Source organism: Glycine soja, chromosome 13 (assembly GCF_004193775.1).
Source record: "Glycine soja cultivar W05 chromosome 13, ASM419377v2, whole genome shotgun sequence".
Classification (NCBI taxonomy): Eukaryota; Viridiplantae; Streptophyta; class Magnoliopsida; order Fabales; family Fabaceae; genus Glycine; species Glycine soja.
This window is the reverse complement of record NC_041014.1, coordinates 30,578,967-30,596,876: the sequence shown is the minus strand read 5'-3', so window position 1 is coordinate 30,596,876 and position 17,910 is coordinate 30,578,967. Positions and strand designations below refer to the sequence as shown.

Here is a 17,910-nt window from a genome sequence, read left to right as displayed (position 1 = left end):
CACATAATGGACTTTTGTATTGGACATGGTGTTCAATGGCCTACAATGATTGAGGTTGTTCCACATATGCACAAAACATTGAAAATGACATCAATCAAATGTGATGGTGGGGTCTTGAATGTGTTTCTAGTCCCTCAAATTTTGAAGAAACCAGAATGCATCTCTATGAGCATGTCAAATATTATGATTTGAAGTTGAAGGTTTGAGATTAAGAAAATGAATAAAAGGAGTGGGAGGGAGAGTTCTTTCTACCTTCAATTGCATTATTAATTTGTCCCAAATGGAAAGAGTAAGTGGTAGAAAACATGCATTAGAGTTTCAAACAATAATATTTTGCATGATGACTGATTTATTTCAAGCGTGTTATGCTTAAATATTCTTTAGGTAAGAGTTTACTTTTTACGATTGTGTGTGTATGATATGAAGTACATAGTTCAAGCTAGTCGTTAAATAGATGATTATTTTAATTGACTTTAATTCTTTTGATACATGACACTATATCATAACTATTGTGTACTATTGATATGTTAGGTGCAATTTTTAATATGTGGAATGTATGATGGTGAATTGATGATGTTTACAAATTTTACTTGTTTTCTATATTTTTATTTTATTATTTTTTTCTATCTTATGTTACAACGTTTATATATATTTTTTACGAGATAAAAATTATAATTAATCATAATTTAAAATCAATTTGGTTTTCAAACGAGGTATCAAATTGAGCTTAAGAGTAAAAAATAAATAAAATATACAAGTTAAAAAAAGTATTATTTCAAATAATGTTAAAAAAATAAAAACTTATAGTCAAATAAATATTTTCATTAAAGTAACTTATGGAACATTACCCATTGAACAAACCCAAACATGGCAGTAGCATATAGCAATATAGCAGCACCAATCACGATCTATATATCTTTTTACGAGCACCAAAAGGTTCCACCTCAAATTGACCCCAACGGATATCCAAACCATCGTTCAACAATCGCTTTCGTTGACGCGATATTACCCGGACACCCTCGTTCCCATCGCTATCGCGGACAGACACCCAAGGGCAGAAACGAGATTTCACATGATGGGCATGGGCCTGGCCCAAAGAAAAAAAGAGGCGTTTTCCCCTCCCCTGCGCACGTTAGCTGTCCCCTCTGAGTAATTAAAGAGTGGTATGGGGAATGAGAATGGTGTGAGAGTGGTGAGTGACTAGTGCCTTAAATGGGATGTGCGTGGGCAGTGGTTCAGCTCTTTATAGATTGTTGGCCTGCCACAACCAAAACTGTACCTCACTCACTCACTCCCCTTTCGATCACCACCACACACTTTCATGTCTTGCTCTTTTGATTCAGTCAGAATATGAATCCTCTGTGCTGCATTGCTCCGGTTTCCATCGATCGGGACCGCCCCAACCACGTGCTGGCAAAATCGCCCGCTCAGTGTCAGTTAGGGCTCGATGCGTCCATCAGGACGGTGAACCACGCCTCCAAATCCAGCTCCTCCACGCAGGATTCCTCCGTCGCCGTCGACTCCGTCAAGGCCACCTCCGCCGTCGCGGATCTCCCGGAGGAGGAGGAGCCACGCGATTCCAAGGCCTTCTCCGGCGGGAACGGCGGCGGAGTGGCTGGGAGTGTCGCCGGGATCCTGTACAAGTGGGTGAATTACGGGAAGGGGTGGAGATCGAGGTGGTTCGTGTTGGAAGATGGAGTGCTTTCGTATTACAAGATTCACGGACCGGACAAGATCTTGATGAGTCCGGCGAAGGATAGGAGCGTCAGGGTGATCGGAGAAGAGTCATCGAAGTTTGTGAAGAAAGCGAATTGGAATCTGAATCTGAATCGAGCATCTTCTGGTGGAGGAGTAGGAGGAGGTAATAGCAGTAACAACGGGAAGCAATGCAAACCGTTCGGTGAGATACATTTGAAGGTTTGTTCTTATGATATTATTTTTATTCCGATGCTGACAAAGTTTATATATATATCTTTTGCCATACTTAGTTTAGTTACTTACCATGAGCGTAACTAAGCTCCATCATAGATGGATGCACTCTTTATTTTTTATTTTTTTTCTGGTCCCAATCACTTGCACTAAAATATTGGAATGCCTTTTTGTACTTTATGATTTTGCTGCTGTTTTGTTTATCTGTGTCATGGAATCGTTTTTATTTTTTTTATTTTATTGTTTTTTCTTGTTTGAAGTTGTATTTTAACGGGTTCTTTTGCTATCGGAGTTTAAATCACCGCTTTAGTTATGTGTGTGTATGTACAAAGTGAAGTTTTGTGAGTCTCTCTCCATGCTGTTTGGTCAAGGGTTATCAGTTATCAGGTCAGAGGAGTAAGACATTGATTGTTCGCGTGTCAATTAACGCAGGGTGTTGAATGAAACGTCCAGAACTGACGCTTACACGTTACTTTTGCATTTGCATGCAAGCATGCATCCACTCTGAAATGTGTTTAAAATATGTATTTGAAATATTGAGTAAACAATCCTTATTTGTTTGCCCATATAACTTGATGTTTGAGTTAAGTTGAGTAATTGACTATTGGTTAAATTATATCTGGGTCTGGCACTCGCGCTTTTGAAATATGGGTTCTGCAATGTCTTTCACTAGCTGCTGCTGAAATTGACATCTGCAGAAGTAGTATTTTACTGTGTTTTGATTGTATCCTTGCACTTTTATCATTGACAAACAAAAATGATTCATTTTTTTTTTCAATTTTAATACATGTATCAGCTTTCCTTGCTTGTCTGTTCCAGTGAGTGCTAAATCTAAATATGTCTTGTTCACAGGTTTCTTCAGTTCGTTCCAGCAAGTCTGATGATAAGCGGCTTTCCATATTTACTGGGACAAAAACTCTTCACTTGAGGTGCGTGTCTAGAGAAGACAGAGCCATGTGGATTGAGGCCTTGCAGTCTGCAAAAGATCTTTTTCCTAGAGCTCTAACAAGTAGCGATCTTGCAACTTCAGAAGATATCGTAGTTTCAACAGAGAAGCTGCGATCACGATTGTCACAGGAAAGCATAAGTGAAACAATCATTAATGACTGTGAGTCTATTATGCTTTCCGAAGTCTCTTATCTTCAAAGCAAGTTGAAGTTTCTTCAGCAGAAACATGTTATGTTGCTGGACACCTTAAAACAACTGGAGGTATATCAGTCTTTCCTTTGGAACACGTCCTCTCCTAATTAGTAAGCTGCAATTTTATTATAGATGGTTATAACACAATAGTGGTTATATGGCCTGGCCATGCTAGCAGTTTAAAAGTTTTCCCAGCTCCTCTTGTTTGGCTTAAGATTTTAAATATAACTGTAGGAATTAGTACCTAATGATGGAAGCATTGGATGTTACATTTACATGGCTTTCAGTTCTGCATTAACTTTCTAGGTAATTCAAAATGTGCAGAAAGATATTGAGACAAATATTGACATTTTATTCCATGTAAAGCATATTGTAGGGATTAGGATATATTGTTTGAACCTCCCTCAGTAGCTTAAAGTAATGCTTCTGTTTACAACAAAAAAAGTAATATTTCTCTATCACTGATGTGGTCATTCCTCACCTGGATTACTTAGATTTGGCTTACCCCTAGGTCAATCACTGTATTCCACTATGAAAAAAAGCACAATCAATGTACCACTTTTTATAGTAATGAAGATTTGTTTTTTTCTAGCAATTTATCACTTCAGCCTGTTATCATTATTGAATGAGTGCATACTAGTGTTCTGGAATTGGTCATGGAATTTATTCAATTCACATCCCATTTGCTCCTATATATGCTGTCAGTGCCATGTTAAATGATGATTCTTACTAGTTTTCTCTTAAAAATAATTCATGCAGACAGAGAAAATAGAGTTGGAAACTACTGTAGTGGATGAAACAAAGGAACGTGAATCATACTGTGGACAAGGAAATAGAAGGTTTAGTGGTGAGTATTAATGTCCATTGTCATGTCTTTTGCCTTGAATTACCTTTAAAATCTGTACTTGCAAAGGAAGTCAATATGAATGCCATTTTGGATTGTTGTGTTTAATCTGATCATATATTTTAATTCAAGCAGATCTTTCAATGGTAATGCCATTCTGAGATTGAATAACCACCTATCATCTAAAGCATTCATTTTCAACTTTATTTATTTGTGGTGGTTGTATCTTGTATGAATGAAGTATTAGGAAGTTGATGATGTATCTGTATCTACAAACTGGTTGTTTTGATTATGAAGTCTTCATGTTAGTAGCAGTCCACTTACTCCTTGATCTCTTTATTTCTCAGATTTCTATTCCGTCATGTCGGAGGGCAGTGCTACTGATTCAGTGGCGGATAATGAAAGTCAAGATGGAGCAGATGTTGAAACAGATGATGAGGATAGAACATATTTTGACACAAATGAATTTTTGTATTCTGATGCCCTAAGAAGTGCTTCCTATCGAAGTAGGGAAGGTATGGGCAATGCTAGTATATTCGATAGAGATTATATTTGTTATGATGGTGTGCATGGGTTTGACAAGGAGATCAAAGATGTAAGTTATCCATATGTCAAAAGAAGGGATAACCTACCAGAGCCAAAAGAAAAAGAGAAGCCTGTTGGTTTGTGGTCAATTATTAAAGACAATATTGGGAAGGATCTTTCTGGAGTTTGTCTCCCTGTTTATTTTAACGAACCACTGTCTTCATTGCAAAAGTGTTTTGAAGACCTAGAGTATTCATACCTGGTTGATAGAGCACTGGAGTGGGGAAAGCAGGTCAGGTCCTCAGCTGTGCTTTCTTTTGTCACAAAGCAGTTTTAAAAGCATGATCTCCTAGGTTCATTTTATCAAGGTAGATAATATGCTTGGTTAAATTTTAGGAAATTGCTACTTATAAAGATTTCAAAAATTCAATTGCTTGATAGTTTGCACTTGATCCACATGTTCTAAACTAGTATAATCAGAATTCATCCTGTCTAGTATTTAGGCTTATTGAATCTGTCTTCACTTCTGTTTTAAAGTTAGTCTCTCTCTCACTCAATTTGATTTCTAGTACCATTACCTGATTTGCCATTTCTACAGATGCTAGAAGAAAGAAATGAATTTGCCTCACATTTACAAATTTTCTATTATACAGCTGCTGTCTGGCTATTCCGCTGCTTGACTTATGCCTCAGACTGAAAAAAAAGACTTTTTTGTTCTGTATTTCTTGTTAGTTTTGACTGCCCATAAAAACTCGAGTTTTTATAGGATAAACATGTTGGTCAATATAGATTCAAAATTGTTCTCAGCTGCTATACAGCCAAAACATTAGGATTAATGAGTTGGTTTAGAATTTTCCTGGGTAAATTAAGGGTATGGCTTTGTCAATTATGGCCTATGGGTTATGGTGGAGGTAATGGCAGGAGTGGTCTGAGAGTTAGCTACTTGGCCTTGATCAGTGCCTTCCAAATTACAATTTTTGGCTTGATGGGGTTTATGAATAAAATGAAGCTCAATTAATGATATAAAAGGTATTTTGAATATTAAAATTAGGCCTGTAATCATAACACATAAATAAACCATAATGCTTGGACAAGGTTGGAATATAAACAAAGTATGCTTTGCTAGGGCATGAACAATATTAATGTGAAATGCAGTATCATTCAGCTATCCAAGTTTACTGTTGTAGAACAAAGTTGAGAAATGAAAAAAAAATATATATATTCAGCTTCACACTTTAAGTGCATGCTTTGTATGTTTCTAGTTTATTGAATTAGCATTGTTTGAAAATTATGTTTTGTATTGTGCAGGGGAATGACTTGATGAGAATTCTAAACATTGCAGCTTTTGCTGTGTCTAGCTATGCGTCAACTGAAGGTCGACAATGTAAACCTTTTAATCCTTTACTTGGGGAGACCTACGAAGCTGACTATCCAGATAAAGGACTTAAGTTTTTTTCTGAAAAGGTAACTGGGTTTTTCCTTTTAACTTTTCAATCAAGGTTAATGGGAATGAGTCAAAGTTTACAGGCAAATGCGGCAAAAAATAGACTAATAAATTTGTTGCTTCATTCTTGCCTTTTGTTATTGAATCTGAAAAAGGGCAGTGATTTGTGTCTATTGTATGCTGCTAATTTTCATCTAACAAGAAGCTTGTTCCAGGTTAGTCATCATCCAATGATTGTTGCTTGTCACTGTGAGGGAAGGGGTTGGAAGTTTTGGGCAGATTCTAATTTGAAAGGAAAATTCTGGGGGCGTTCTATCCAGTTAGATCCTGTGGGTGTCCTCACTCTACAGTTTGAGGATGGTGAAACATTTCAGTGGAGCAAGGTCACCACTTCCATATACAATATCATACTAGGTAAAATTTATTGTGACCACTACGGTACCATGCACATCAAGGGCAGTGGCAACTATTCTTGCAAACTGAAATTCAAGGAGCAATCCATTATTGACAGAAATCCACATCAGGTAGGATTATAAATGCAACTAGGACTGAGACTGCATGAATTATTTGTTGTTTAAATTTGAATGATTCGATAGATAAGTAATAAACTTTGTTTTCTTGAATGTATTATGTTTTCCCTTATTTTATCTGGACAAAACACCTTTCTTTATCCTTTTTTCTCCCCAACTTTATCATTCAACTTAATTCACTATCAAAATTCTGTTTGTACTTTCTAAGTGGAAAATAAAGAACTCCGTCTAGCAGGATTTTCTTACCTGCTGCACTTTCAATTCAGTTAGCACATTTATAAGACTGAAAGAACTTTTAATCTTATATAACAGGTCCATGGGTTTGTTCAAGACAACAGAACTGGAGAGAAGGTAGCGATGTTAATTGGGAAGTGGGATGAAGCAATGTACTATGTACTTGGGGATCCAACCACCAAGCCAAAAGGTTATGATCCGATGACAGAAGCTGCATTATTGTGGGAAAGGGACAACCATTTACCGAAGACAAGATACAACCTCTCTCCTTTTGCAATTTCCTTGAATGAAATATTACCTGGTTTATCAGAGAAGTTGCCTCCAACTGACTCAAGGTTGAGACCAGATCAAAGACATTTAGAAAATGGAGAATATGAGCTGGCAAATGCAGAAAAACTAAGACTTGAACAGTTGCAGAGACAGGTAAATTACCCACAACTCTCGACTTTTGATCCATGGAATCTAGAGTTTATTGGAATATGCTGCTTCAGGATGTCCCATTTTTTCATCTTCGTAACCTTATCTTCTTCCGTCTCTAATTATAAGACTCTTTCAATGAACTTATGCTTGTTTCATGGTTCAGGCAAGAAAGATGCAAGAAAGAGGATGGCAACCGAGATGGTTTAAGAAGGAAGAGGATGGTTGTTACCGATATATTGGTGGCTATTGGGAAACAAGAGAAAAGAATAATTGGGACGGAATCCCTGATATATTTGGACAGAGTTGTGATTTACCTTCATGCTCGGAAGAGACTGCATCCTACTGAATACTGGTTTTCTTTTTTTTCACAGTCCTTAAAAATATCATGTTTTGTTAAATGTGAATTTGGTTGTAGGTTGTAAGTTATATAAAGATCCTTTCAAAAAGTGTTAATTCCTTTTCTGGCTGGGCTGGGCGTTTTGGGCATTTGTCATTAATCTCCGAAAGTAATTTTATGTTGATGCTTACTTTACTAGTATATTAATAATATCAGGTTTTCAGAGTAATAACAAAGTCTTTGTTCTTCATCGCTCATTAATTCTGTAGCTCTATAAGGATTGAATGGGAAAGATTTGCAGTCAGCCTAAACGTGAGTTTCATTACAAAATTTATCTACTATCGATATATTTCTACAAATTTTGATGAAACTCAAACCCATCTATTTAATTTCCAACAAGGTAAAAGAGTCATTTTACATTGAACTTATTCAAGTACAGAGAAGATAAAGTTTTTAATACTTATGTCATCATCCATTGTCATTAACGACAAGTTTATTGATTTTTATAATCCTTTTAATAAATAGTTTGTGCAATTAATCACAATGTTATTTTTCATAATAAGTATTTTACGAGTCATCAATTGATTGACCCGTACAAAAAATTTTATATGATAAAAAAGCATTAAAAAGTTGGTAAAATAAAATCATTAGCATTTCTAATTAATAATTTCTTTAAAAACCCTTTTAGTATTCATTGTTTAGTATTAACCAAATAACTTCTAAGATCTTTATAAAAATAGTGTAACATTTTACACTTTCACCACATAAACTACTAATATAAAAATTAACAAACTTATTGTGATTATTTGACAGCACAAATTCTAATATTAACATGCTATATTATCGTAATAAACATGATCATTTTTCACATTGAATAATATTTGTCGGGAGTTTTCTTGTCATGCGGATTATGCCGATGAAATGGGAAAGAGAAAATTTTCTATTAACGAAACGCTGTAACAAAGAAACAACCATTACCATCATCTACCGGTTGCGGACGGAAATGAGATTGGGAACAACAATAATAATAAATAAATAATGCTTGAAAAGGATTCGTTAACAAAAATCTCAGTCCATATTTATTGCTTCCACGCTTTCTTTCCACGGAACTGTTTGCCAGATCGCTGATTTTTCCTCTTTTTCTCTATCCGAGTTCTTGATACCTTATCTCTCTTTGCAGCCAAGGGCATTTTCTTCTTGTGTTCCTTTTGTCTGTTGCTTAACCCACCCGTCTGTTCACAGGAAATAACACTTGTTCATTGGATTTGATTACAATCAAACAGCAAGATCATTATACAATATGCTCTTCTATCCACTTTCAAATTCGAATTTATACAATTTAGAAGTTAAAAAAACTTTATTGAAGTATGTTAAGGTCAAGTGAGTAGTTCAAGTACTGCAGAATTGTTTGTTAATTTAACTTTTGTCACAAGTCATAACCAAAGTATATTTTTAAAAAGAGCAAACGACATACCTTATTCTGTTTCACAGCAGTTCGAGCTTGGTATTTTCCTCTTTCCTCCCTTCCTGCTCTAACCAATGCCAACCTTTCATCCTTGTTCAACTTTTTCCTTATGTGAGCCTTAGAAGGTGCATAATATAAATTTGATTACTGACGTATACAAGAAATACAAAATATTGTTTTAAAGAAAATCTAGAAATGTTTCTCATTTAAACAAAGGCTTGTATTTCTTCCTTTTGGAATGAAATAATTTACAGAACTAAAGCTACTTACTTCAAGCATGGTACCATCCACTCGCTTTAGATTTAGTTGACCAGAGCTTGGAACCTTAGTTGCAGCTGACTTCGCTAGCCCTTGCTGAGCCAACGCATTTTTTGCCTCACTTTTTGCCTATAAATTACATAAATAAATTCAACAGAAAAAAAAGCTACAAATGTTAGAAATTGAAAGGTACTGAATAAGCCAAACAAACCTTCAGTTCTTTGATCCTCTTGAAGTCTTCGTTAGAAAGAATTCCGTCGTTAGATTCTGGTATGACATCCCCCATTTGTCTCCCAGCTAATTTCTTCAGAGCCCGGAGACTTGTATCAGCAGCTATCAGTTGACCATTAAAATCAGTAAACTTCCTCTTTTTTGCTGAGTCTTTCATTGTACTTTTTGTCACAAGTCCATCATCACTTAAAGAATGCAGATCACCATCTTCTTCATGTTCTGAAACATCACTATCCTCTCCATCAGCTTGTTCATTGTCTTCAATGTCATCCCCCTTAACTTCATCAGCATCACTAACATCAGCTTCGTCATCAGAACTTCTCTCGTCGTCATCGTCTGATATAACATCACTATCTTTGGCTTCATCATCACTTTCAGGATCATCACTGCATAACTGGTTCTCATCATCATTGTCATCGTCATCATTTATACTCATCAAATCATTTTCCTGGTCATTGTCAGAGACACTGCATGCAGAACCATCAGAATGATCACTCTCCTGCTCATCATCATTGTCAATAGCCATCTGCAATAACTCAACATCAGGAACGTCAGTCGCAACATTCTGCTCTCCATAGGCCTTTGGTCTTGCCTTAGGGTCAATAGGCCGCCCACGGTCCTTCTTAACTAGCAGTGAGGGGCAAACCTGCAAATGAACAAATTAATTAAATGTTGTGATGAGCATGCTATTGTGCTTAAGCACACAAGAAGACATCCCCTCATAAAGGAGCCAGGGGTAACTACCTCTCTGAATAACCCAATCAGAGATCGAGCTGCTATTGAAACTGCCTTCTCACGTGACTTCTTATATAGCGCAAGGTCTTGTAGCAAGTCTTCATTCATTAACTACAGTCCAAAATCAAAATATGAGAATAGCACAAAAAAAGGGGTTAGGGAACTAAAAAAAAAAAAAAACACAGGATATTGGTTATAAAAATTTAGCAGCAAATGAGGTTGTCCCATTCCAAGATCCATGACACAAGCCTACTAAACAAGGTGCTCACTCATGGATGACCTACCAATTATGGGACACTAGTAGGAATCAAACCCGTACACCATTTCAGTGACATAGTTTGAATTACAAGTTAACCAGCCTTAGTGGTGGCACACGATATATATTTTGCAAAAAGCATAAATGAGTAAGATGCAGATGTCTAAAGGGTGATGAGATTGCAGTAGTTACCAATGGCATGCGCATGCATATCTCCCTGACTGCATTTATTCCAACAGTAATAGCCTAAAAATTACCAACCAAATTCATCAACAAAGCAAACCTGAGTGTCCCTACAATAAAAAAAATAAAAAATGTAGCAACATATGCAATGTTAGTCATCCCCGAAAAATTACCTCTGGACGTGAACGGTCATGTACAAATTGATTTACTATTTGTTTGAACAAGGGTTCAACTGCATCAGGAGGAACCTGAATCCAAATAACACATTGAATGAGATAGGATACAGATAAAAACATACGAGAACGACATGCTTTATATCTACTAAACAGTCAGCTTTTTGAATGAAAAAGCTATTAATAATTAATTATAAATAAAACTGATTGAAAACAAATCACAATCATACTATACCATATCATGGCAAGCCTGAACCACTGCTGCAAGCAAATTTGTAATGTCTCGTTGATGTGGCTGATTGCACAATGCATATATCACAATTGTCACACTTCAGTTATAAACAGAATACCAAATTTCACCAAACTTATCAAATGATACCTGAATATATTTCTGAAGAAAAGAATAGAACTCTAGCAATATTAACTGGTGAAGTCCAACTGTTCGAGCAATTAATTTCAAGATCATCATCTTTACCTAAAAATTACAGAGGGTAATTGTAAAACCAAATAAATGTACTTCTGAATAACCACAAGAAGATTTGAAAAGGAATTGCAAGTCTTCTTTTTTAAGAATTTAATTAGAGTATGCACCTCAAATCGTTCATTACAACTCCTAAGACGTGAGAACAGCTTCTCAGCAAAACCCTGTAGATCATATGGAATCAAGATGTTGGGTTGATAAAACAAAACTCAAACCCAAAATGTATCTCCGATGTTGATAGAAAATTTTACAAACCTGAGCATCTTTCAGATGGTTAAGTGGTGAATAATAACTGTTTTTGCTCCTATCAGATGATACACGCTGATGCCTTTTCATGCTGCGTATTGCACGTTGTAGTTTTGCTTTCTTTTTCTTTTTGCTTGCTGCTGTACCTTGGTGGCTTGCCTAAAATTTTGTAAGAATGACCAACAATTACCATCAATTAAGAGCAATTTACTATGGGGCTAATAGGTAAATTTCAGAGAACAAAGCTCTAAGTACCAAGGAAATATGTAGCAGAAATAAGAAAAGTTCTGAGCAAAAATAAATCAGAGAAGAAAATTTCTTTTCCATGTAGCAACACAACAGCTACCCCAACAATTACCCCAGTGATTGCCTCCCCCCTCCCCCCTCCACTCCTATCCTTTCTCTCTCATATTCACGTTCCCCTTCACATCTCCCATTCCTCCCCCCTTGCTGCCTTGATTAGGATCCAACATAACAGAATTCCCTCCACTAGTAACAGACTTCTATCGACAAATTTCCATGTCATTTCCTATTTTACCTGGGTTCTTTTTTCTTCTTCTGTGATATAACTTGATGGGAGGCCCATCAAAATATATATGAAAGCCACTGATTAAAATATAACACAATGTTACGGTTAATTAAACAGTTATCACTTGACCTCACCTTATAAACTGTCTCCCTGCTAAGGACAACTTGAGGTGATTCCGTCTTTTCATCATCACTGTCTGAATTATCACTGTCGTCATCATCTTGAATCTTCTCATAATCAAGCAGAAATGATAAAGTTGCTATCATAATCCTGAGAGACAGATAAAAACTCACAACCATTAGGCCTATGATAACTTTTGCAACAGTAACCCAACAACAAATACAACACAGAACAAAGGAAAAAAAAAACCTAGATGTTGGATGGAAGGAAGCAGTACAGATTGCATTTGCTGTTCTCTCATCAAACCACACTTTTCTCCTGTGAAGCTCACACAGAGTCACGAGTGCCCTCTTGGCCGGCTCTTCAGCCTCTTTCTATTCAAATACACAAAATTCATTCACAACTTAGAAGAATTGTGTGTTTAGATTAGTTTGCTTTGTGTGTTAAACCACTTGTAGTAAATTTTTTTTATCAAAACCAAACTTGCACGCAAAATACCATAGATAATAATAAAAGCAAAAGATTGACAAACCTGAAGCAAGTCAAACAAGACATTCTGAAGCGCTCTGTTCTTAGCTTCGTTCTTATGCTTTTGGTTCATACGCCTTATACTATGAACAACATGATCAAACGCCAACTTCTTGAGCACTCTGTCACCTAGGGTTTGAAGCTCCATGAACAACGACAGCGTTTCTCCAATGTCAACAATCTACACAGAAATAAAATCAAATACAACATCAAATCCAACGACAACACTACTTTCTTTCACGAAATAATAGAATGTAACTTAAAAACAACACCATTACTTTCACGGAACGAAATCAAATCGAATGCAACATCAAATCAAACCACGACACTACATTCTTTCACGAAACAAAATTGAATTGAATGTAACATCAAAACCACTAACACTACTTTCACGGAACGAAATTGAATCGAATGCAACATCACAAATCGAACCACGACACTACTTTTTTCACGAATTCAAACCTTTCGATTGGATAAGAGAATGAGCGCGTGAGCGAGGTGGCAGCGAAGGCCGGAAGGCAGCGTGCGGGCGGCGCAGCGGAGCAAATCGGCGAGTTTTTTGGGGAAATCGGCGAGGTGTTTGGGGTAGAAAGGAGTGACGTGGGCGAGGAACATGGCCCTGTCGCCGAGGTCCTTGGCGACGGTGGGGTCGCTGCCGATGCCGGAGATGGAGGTGAAGTTCATGGCGGCTTGTTTCTGAAAGAGTTCGAGCGAGGAATTGAATTGGTTGTAGAGAAGCAGTAGCTCCGATTCGTAGCCTTCGGGATCGCACTTCATTTTGGATTGGAGTGATGGAAGGCTCAGCTTCTCCGAACTCCGACCCGACGCCATAAGCGCCTCCGCCGCGACCACGCCGTCGGGATCCATACTACTCTGTTCGCTGTCCCACACCACCAAGGGAAGGAATGAAAACCCTAACATAAACCCTACTTATTTATTTTGGATTTTTTTACCGCCCAAAACAAAAAGGTAAAGACTGTAAAAGTTAAAATCCAGCAAAAACAACCTATAAAAGTTTAAGTATTTCCTTTTTTTTTTCTCTAAAAAATGTTAAATTTAAGACGGACATTTCTTTTTTATAATCAAATGTTAATGGCTAGTTTTTGTTAGCAGATGATTGACATTTTTTTCCCTTTCTCTCCTTTCTTTCTTAGGTTGACGTAAATAAAACTATTTTTCCTAAAATAATTACATGTACTCTACAAAAATTACATTATTTAGTTTATTGCATTTGTATCTTTATTTCTCAAATTTAGTTCTCCATTTTTTATATTAATAGATAACTAAAAAAATGTCATTAAAATAGTGGTGCGACCAAATTTATATATAAATAACAAATTAAAAAAAAGTAAAATAACAAAATGAAAATAATAATAATAATAATAAAGTACAATTAAATTAGTTTTATTAAATAAAATATATACATGTGATTTTAGCTTAACAAGTTGTGAAACTCAAGTCAAAGGATAATATGATGAAGTGAATGTGTATCTGATATGAGGCTTCGACTTCCCAGTACTTCAGCCGCCATGATTCATTCTAACTCTCTTCACAAACGGGTTCGTCCTCTGTTTTTTTTTTTTTTTTTTGGCTTTTGCTCCTGGTTTCAATCTTTCTCTGTTAACTCATTCCATTTTAAAGTAGATTGTTTCAAAACCGGAACTGGGAAATGAGGAGTTCACGCAAAAGGTACTCAACAACAGAAGATGGACATTGCCAAGCCCCGAAGCAAAAATTCACCAACTAATACATACACAAGGTCCTACTTTCCTGTTGAACACCCATCCATCTTTTGGCGATGCCAATCGCGTGAATGAACAAAGGAAGTACTTTTATGTGGTTCGGGATGATTTGTTGCACCCACTTGTTAATGGCAACAAAGCAAGAAAACTAGATGGACTACTTCCTCTGCTTCAACATTATTCTGTCACTGATGTGGTACAATACAATACAATATTCCACCAACTCATTACTGTATACTGTTATTTTATTTGGTCCTTTCCTTTATTGCCTTCAAATAACATTCAACAGGGACATTTTCTAGGTTACATGTGGAGGCTGTCAGAGTGCTCACACAGCTGCTATTGGTAAGTAGCTTCCTTGGTTGAATTGTGCTGTGAGTTTTTAGAGGGGAAGTATACTTTTGGTAGAGCTTTGTTATATTCTTAATGCATGTTTGGTTTCACGTTGAAATGCTAACACATAAATGTTTATATGTTTGGTCTCATGTTGAAAATTTTAATTTTGAACCCAAAATTGTTTTTGAGTTGAAACAACTTTAGGTAGTTTTTATGTTGGATTAAAAAATTTATATTGAGTTTTAGTACTAACTTGCTTTTAAAATAAAGACACTCGTATATAAAATACTTCACTTCAAAATCAGTTCTAATCAGAATCAATTTCATTCGAAACCGATTTTGCAAATGTTCAACCACGCACACTTATTGGTAATACTATTCTTTCCAAACCATGATTTACTTATTTTGCAGCTGTTCTGTGTGCTGAGAGAGGAATTGTGTCACATCTGCTTCTACGAGGAGAGCAGCCTGAAATCTTGACAGGCTATAACTTGATGTCTACAATGTATGGAAATGTCACGTATGTTCCAAGAACTGTTTATGCCAACAGGGAAGAGATGCTAAAGAGCTATGCCGAGTCAGTGGCTGGTAACGACGGTTCTGTCCTATGGTTCGGTGATATCGTTCAAGCTTCTTCAGCAACCGAATTGTTTACTGATCCAAACTTTATGCAAATGGATGTAAGTAGAAGTGAGGAAAACCATCTACGAAAGATTTTAGTTGTCAATGAAGGTGCTGGTGATTCTGTTGCTCTACTAGGTAATGAGAAGATGGAGTTTCAAAAAACAACAATGAATTCAGGAACATTCTCTTTTAACTAGGTAAAAATTCAGATAGAATTGGGCTTGAGCAATCAGAAGTCTTGCTTAGGTGGTGCCTATATATGTTTTTCTAGATAAAAATCATTTCTCTTTTATTAGAAAAAAATATTTTTTGTTTGCAGATGCACATATCTTGTGGATTCTTAGTGAACATGTAAAAAGCCTTAAGATCAAGTGAGGTTTGGATCCTAGTATAATCACAAAGAAGCAAGCTTCTTATTTACACACGAAATTCGTAAATGATTATTGAATTGGTTTCAAAGGACAGTAAAATTCATATGCAACTGTGCAAGGAATAATGTGAAACATGTCTTCTGCCTGACATGCACATTCATGTGATTTAGCTGTTTGTTGCACTGTCTTGTCTAGGCAGGCTATAGGTTTTTTCAGAATTTACCTCCTGACATCTTTTTCATGTTCAAACTACTGGCATTTTTTTTCTTAAAAAGAAAATTATTTGTTGGTATTTATTCATTTCATTTAATTCTCTAAGTTGGTGCTTAACTTTAATGGTTGATTGTTCAATAACTTTATGAAAAAATTGTTTCTTTGCATAGGTGTTATTCGCTTAGTGCAATACTTATCACAGAATCATTTACTTGGAAAACAAAGGCTCATGAAATTTGTTGTAGATGCTGGTACTGGCACAACAGCTATTGGTTTAGGACTTGCAGCCCGTTGCTTAGGGTGAGGATCAGCTTGTAGAATGCCATTTTAATTTATTTATGTTTATTAGTAAATGTTAGTTTTGTTAGAAATAGTAGTTGGGGGTTCTCCCCCCTCTCTTCTCCCTTCACTCTTCTCCAACCACTGGGTCAACATTATATCTCCATTTTAATTGACAATATTTTTGAATCATTTTACAACTGCTTATGTGTTGAGTTTAGAATCACAATAGAAAGGCAGGAATTAAATAAGTCATGGTAAAAGTAGTTGTTGCTTCCTTGCAGACTCCCATGGGAGGTATATGCTGTCATGTTGGCTGACAAAATTGATGGGTACAGAAAACAGGAGGAGCGTTTGCTTTCTGAATTCAAGAAGCATTTTAACATTGAGTTTATTGACCACAATGTAAACAGAGAAGATGCAGGGATTGTGAATTGGGTGGAGCGTGGCCGTCCAAGAAAGTAAGATTTTGCACTCCTTTTTTTGGTATAATCATGTTATAGACTTTACTGGTACAACAATGTTAGAGTTATCAAAAAAAATAATTTTTAATTTTTATATAATTTAATAAATTATTTGCACAGAATATTGATAATGATTAAAATTTAAATTTTACTTTATTTGTAATTTTGTAAAATTATAATTTTAAAAAGTGTCATATTATCAATGAGTTTTTCAATTAATAAGATACTAATGAATATTTTATTTTTTTTAATTGATTGTGAAATAGTAACATTTTAAAAAATAAATTGTAGGATTTGTTATAGTTGACTCATGCTAAATTTTAATGACACATTAATATTATAAGCTGAAACTATCACTTTGTTTAATTTTATAAACTCAGTTTTTTGTCAGTAATAGTATTGAATATTGATTATTAGAGTGGATAGTGTCTTCATTTCAATACTATCATTGAATGTTGATTATTTCATCATCATTAAATTGGTTATTGGGTTTCTTAAATGCGAATTAGACGACTAAGCATCCTGCAATATAAAGACAAACGACTCCTATAGTTAGCTGCTACAACAGGAGTCATGCCTAAATATCTTTATATCATAGAGGAAAAATACTAGTTGTATGGAATCTTATGATGACAATTTATAGTTGGTCTTTCTAACTAATTGTTTTGTTCCCTCTCAATCACACAAATGCAAATTCTAGATTTGGTAATGTCTTGGAAGGGGAAGTGGAAGCATGTCAGCAAATTGCCCAACAAACTGGGATTTTGGTGGATCCTGTGTATACATTAGCTGCTTGGGAAACAGCAATGCTTCTCTCCAGCAACGAAGCTGAAGGAGGACCAGAAGTGGTGTTGCTTCACACTGGAGGCACGTTGGGTATGTTTGGGTTGGCCCAAAGGTACAAAAAATATTTTGGCATGCTCAAAAAAGGACACAGTCATTAATAATAGAAAAAAGGGTTGTTGTAGTTTAGATGACAGGTTGAGAGGCTTTATGTTTTTTCTCCCATGTATAAATTCTAGTAAGCTGCTATTGACACTTTGGATTGATGGATGCTCATTCTAATCTGACACCGATGAGTTTTATTGTACTTGGAAACTGATAGCATGAAAGGTTGTTCAAGAGATTTTTTTCATTCATATCTAGGAGGAAATAGACTGTGTTTGTATCATTCAGCATGGGGTTTATTATTGTATCTGTCTGTTTACTCGTAACTTACTAAGGATATTATGATGAATATTTGGTCTATTCCAAACTATATAGGCTTGTCATA

At 35.8% G+C, this 17,910-nt stretch overlaps 3 protein-coding genes across 5 annotated transcripts; 2 read left to right on the top strand and 1 right to left on the bottom strand.

The window, feature by feature from the left end:
- Positions 1–1,159: 1,159 nt before the first annotated feature.
- On the top strand, positions 1,160–7,632 carry LOC114381963 (oxysterol-binding protein-related protein 1D-like). Its single transcript, XM_028341191.1, has 8 exons — positions 1,160–1,917; positions 2,782–3,138; positions 3,829–3,916; positions 4,261–4,730; positions 5,747–5,902; positions 6,098–6,406; positions 6,725–7,069; positions 7,230–7,632. Exons 1-8 carry the CDS (start codon positions 1,351–1,353, stop codon positions 7,410–7,412), a joined length of 2,475 nt encoding a protein of 824 aa, XP_028196992.1. The 5' UTR covers positions 1,160–1,350; the 3' UTR covers positions 7,413–7,632.
- Positions 7,633–8,208: 576 nt separating this feature from the next.
- LOC114382187 (protein SDA1 homolog) lies at positions 8,209–13,522 on the bottom strand. Of its 2 annotated transcripts, XR_003660206.1 has the most exons (16): positions 13,071–13,522; positions 12,613–12,789; positions 12,330–12,454; positions 12,095–12,230; positions 11,441–11,590; positions 11,296–11,349; positions 11,084–11,179; positions 10,940–10,999; positions 10,705–10,779; positions 10,541–10,594; positions 10,102–10,203; positions 9,338–10,003; positions 9,139–9,255; positions 8,878–8,985; positions 8,362–8,635; positions 8,209–8,303 (listed from the first exon to the last, which is right to left on the bottom strand). XR_003660206.1 is itself a non-coding variant. In XM_028341443.1 (15 exons), exons 1-15 carry the CDS (start codon positions 13,473–13,475, stop codon positions 8,483–8,485), a joined length of 2,478 nt encoding a protein of 825 aa, XP_028197244.1. In that variant the 5' UTR covers positions 13,476–13,522; the 3' UTR covers positions 8,324–8,482. The 2 variants fall into 2 exon arrangements, 1 of the variants encoding a protein (XP_028197244.1); XM_028341443.1 differs by lacking the exon at positions 8,209–8,303 and having other exon boundaries at positions 8,324–8,635.
- A 538-nt stretch (positions 13,523–14,060) lies between these two features.
- On the top strand, positions 14,061–17,910 carry LOC114381294 (D-cysteine desulfhydrase 2, mitochondrial). 2 transcript variants are annotated; one of them, XM_028340516.1, is made up of 7 exons: positions 14,061–14,167; positions 14,253–14,546; positions 14,653–14,695; positions 15,098–15,445; positions 16,065–16,194; positions 16,512–16,634; positions 17,338–17,910. In XM_028340516.1, exons 1-7 carry the CDS (start codon positions 14,105–14,107, stop codon positions 17,579–17,581), a joined length of 1,245 nt encoding a protein of 414 aa, XP_028196317.1. In that variant the 5' UTR covers positions 14,061–14,104; the 3' UTR covers positions 17,582–17,910. The 2 variants fall into 2 exon arrangements, with proteins under 2 accessions (XP_028196317.1, XP_028196316.1); XM_028340515.1 differs by having other exon boundaries at positions 16,458–16,634.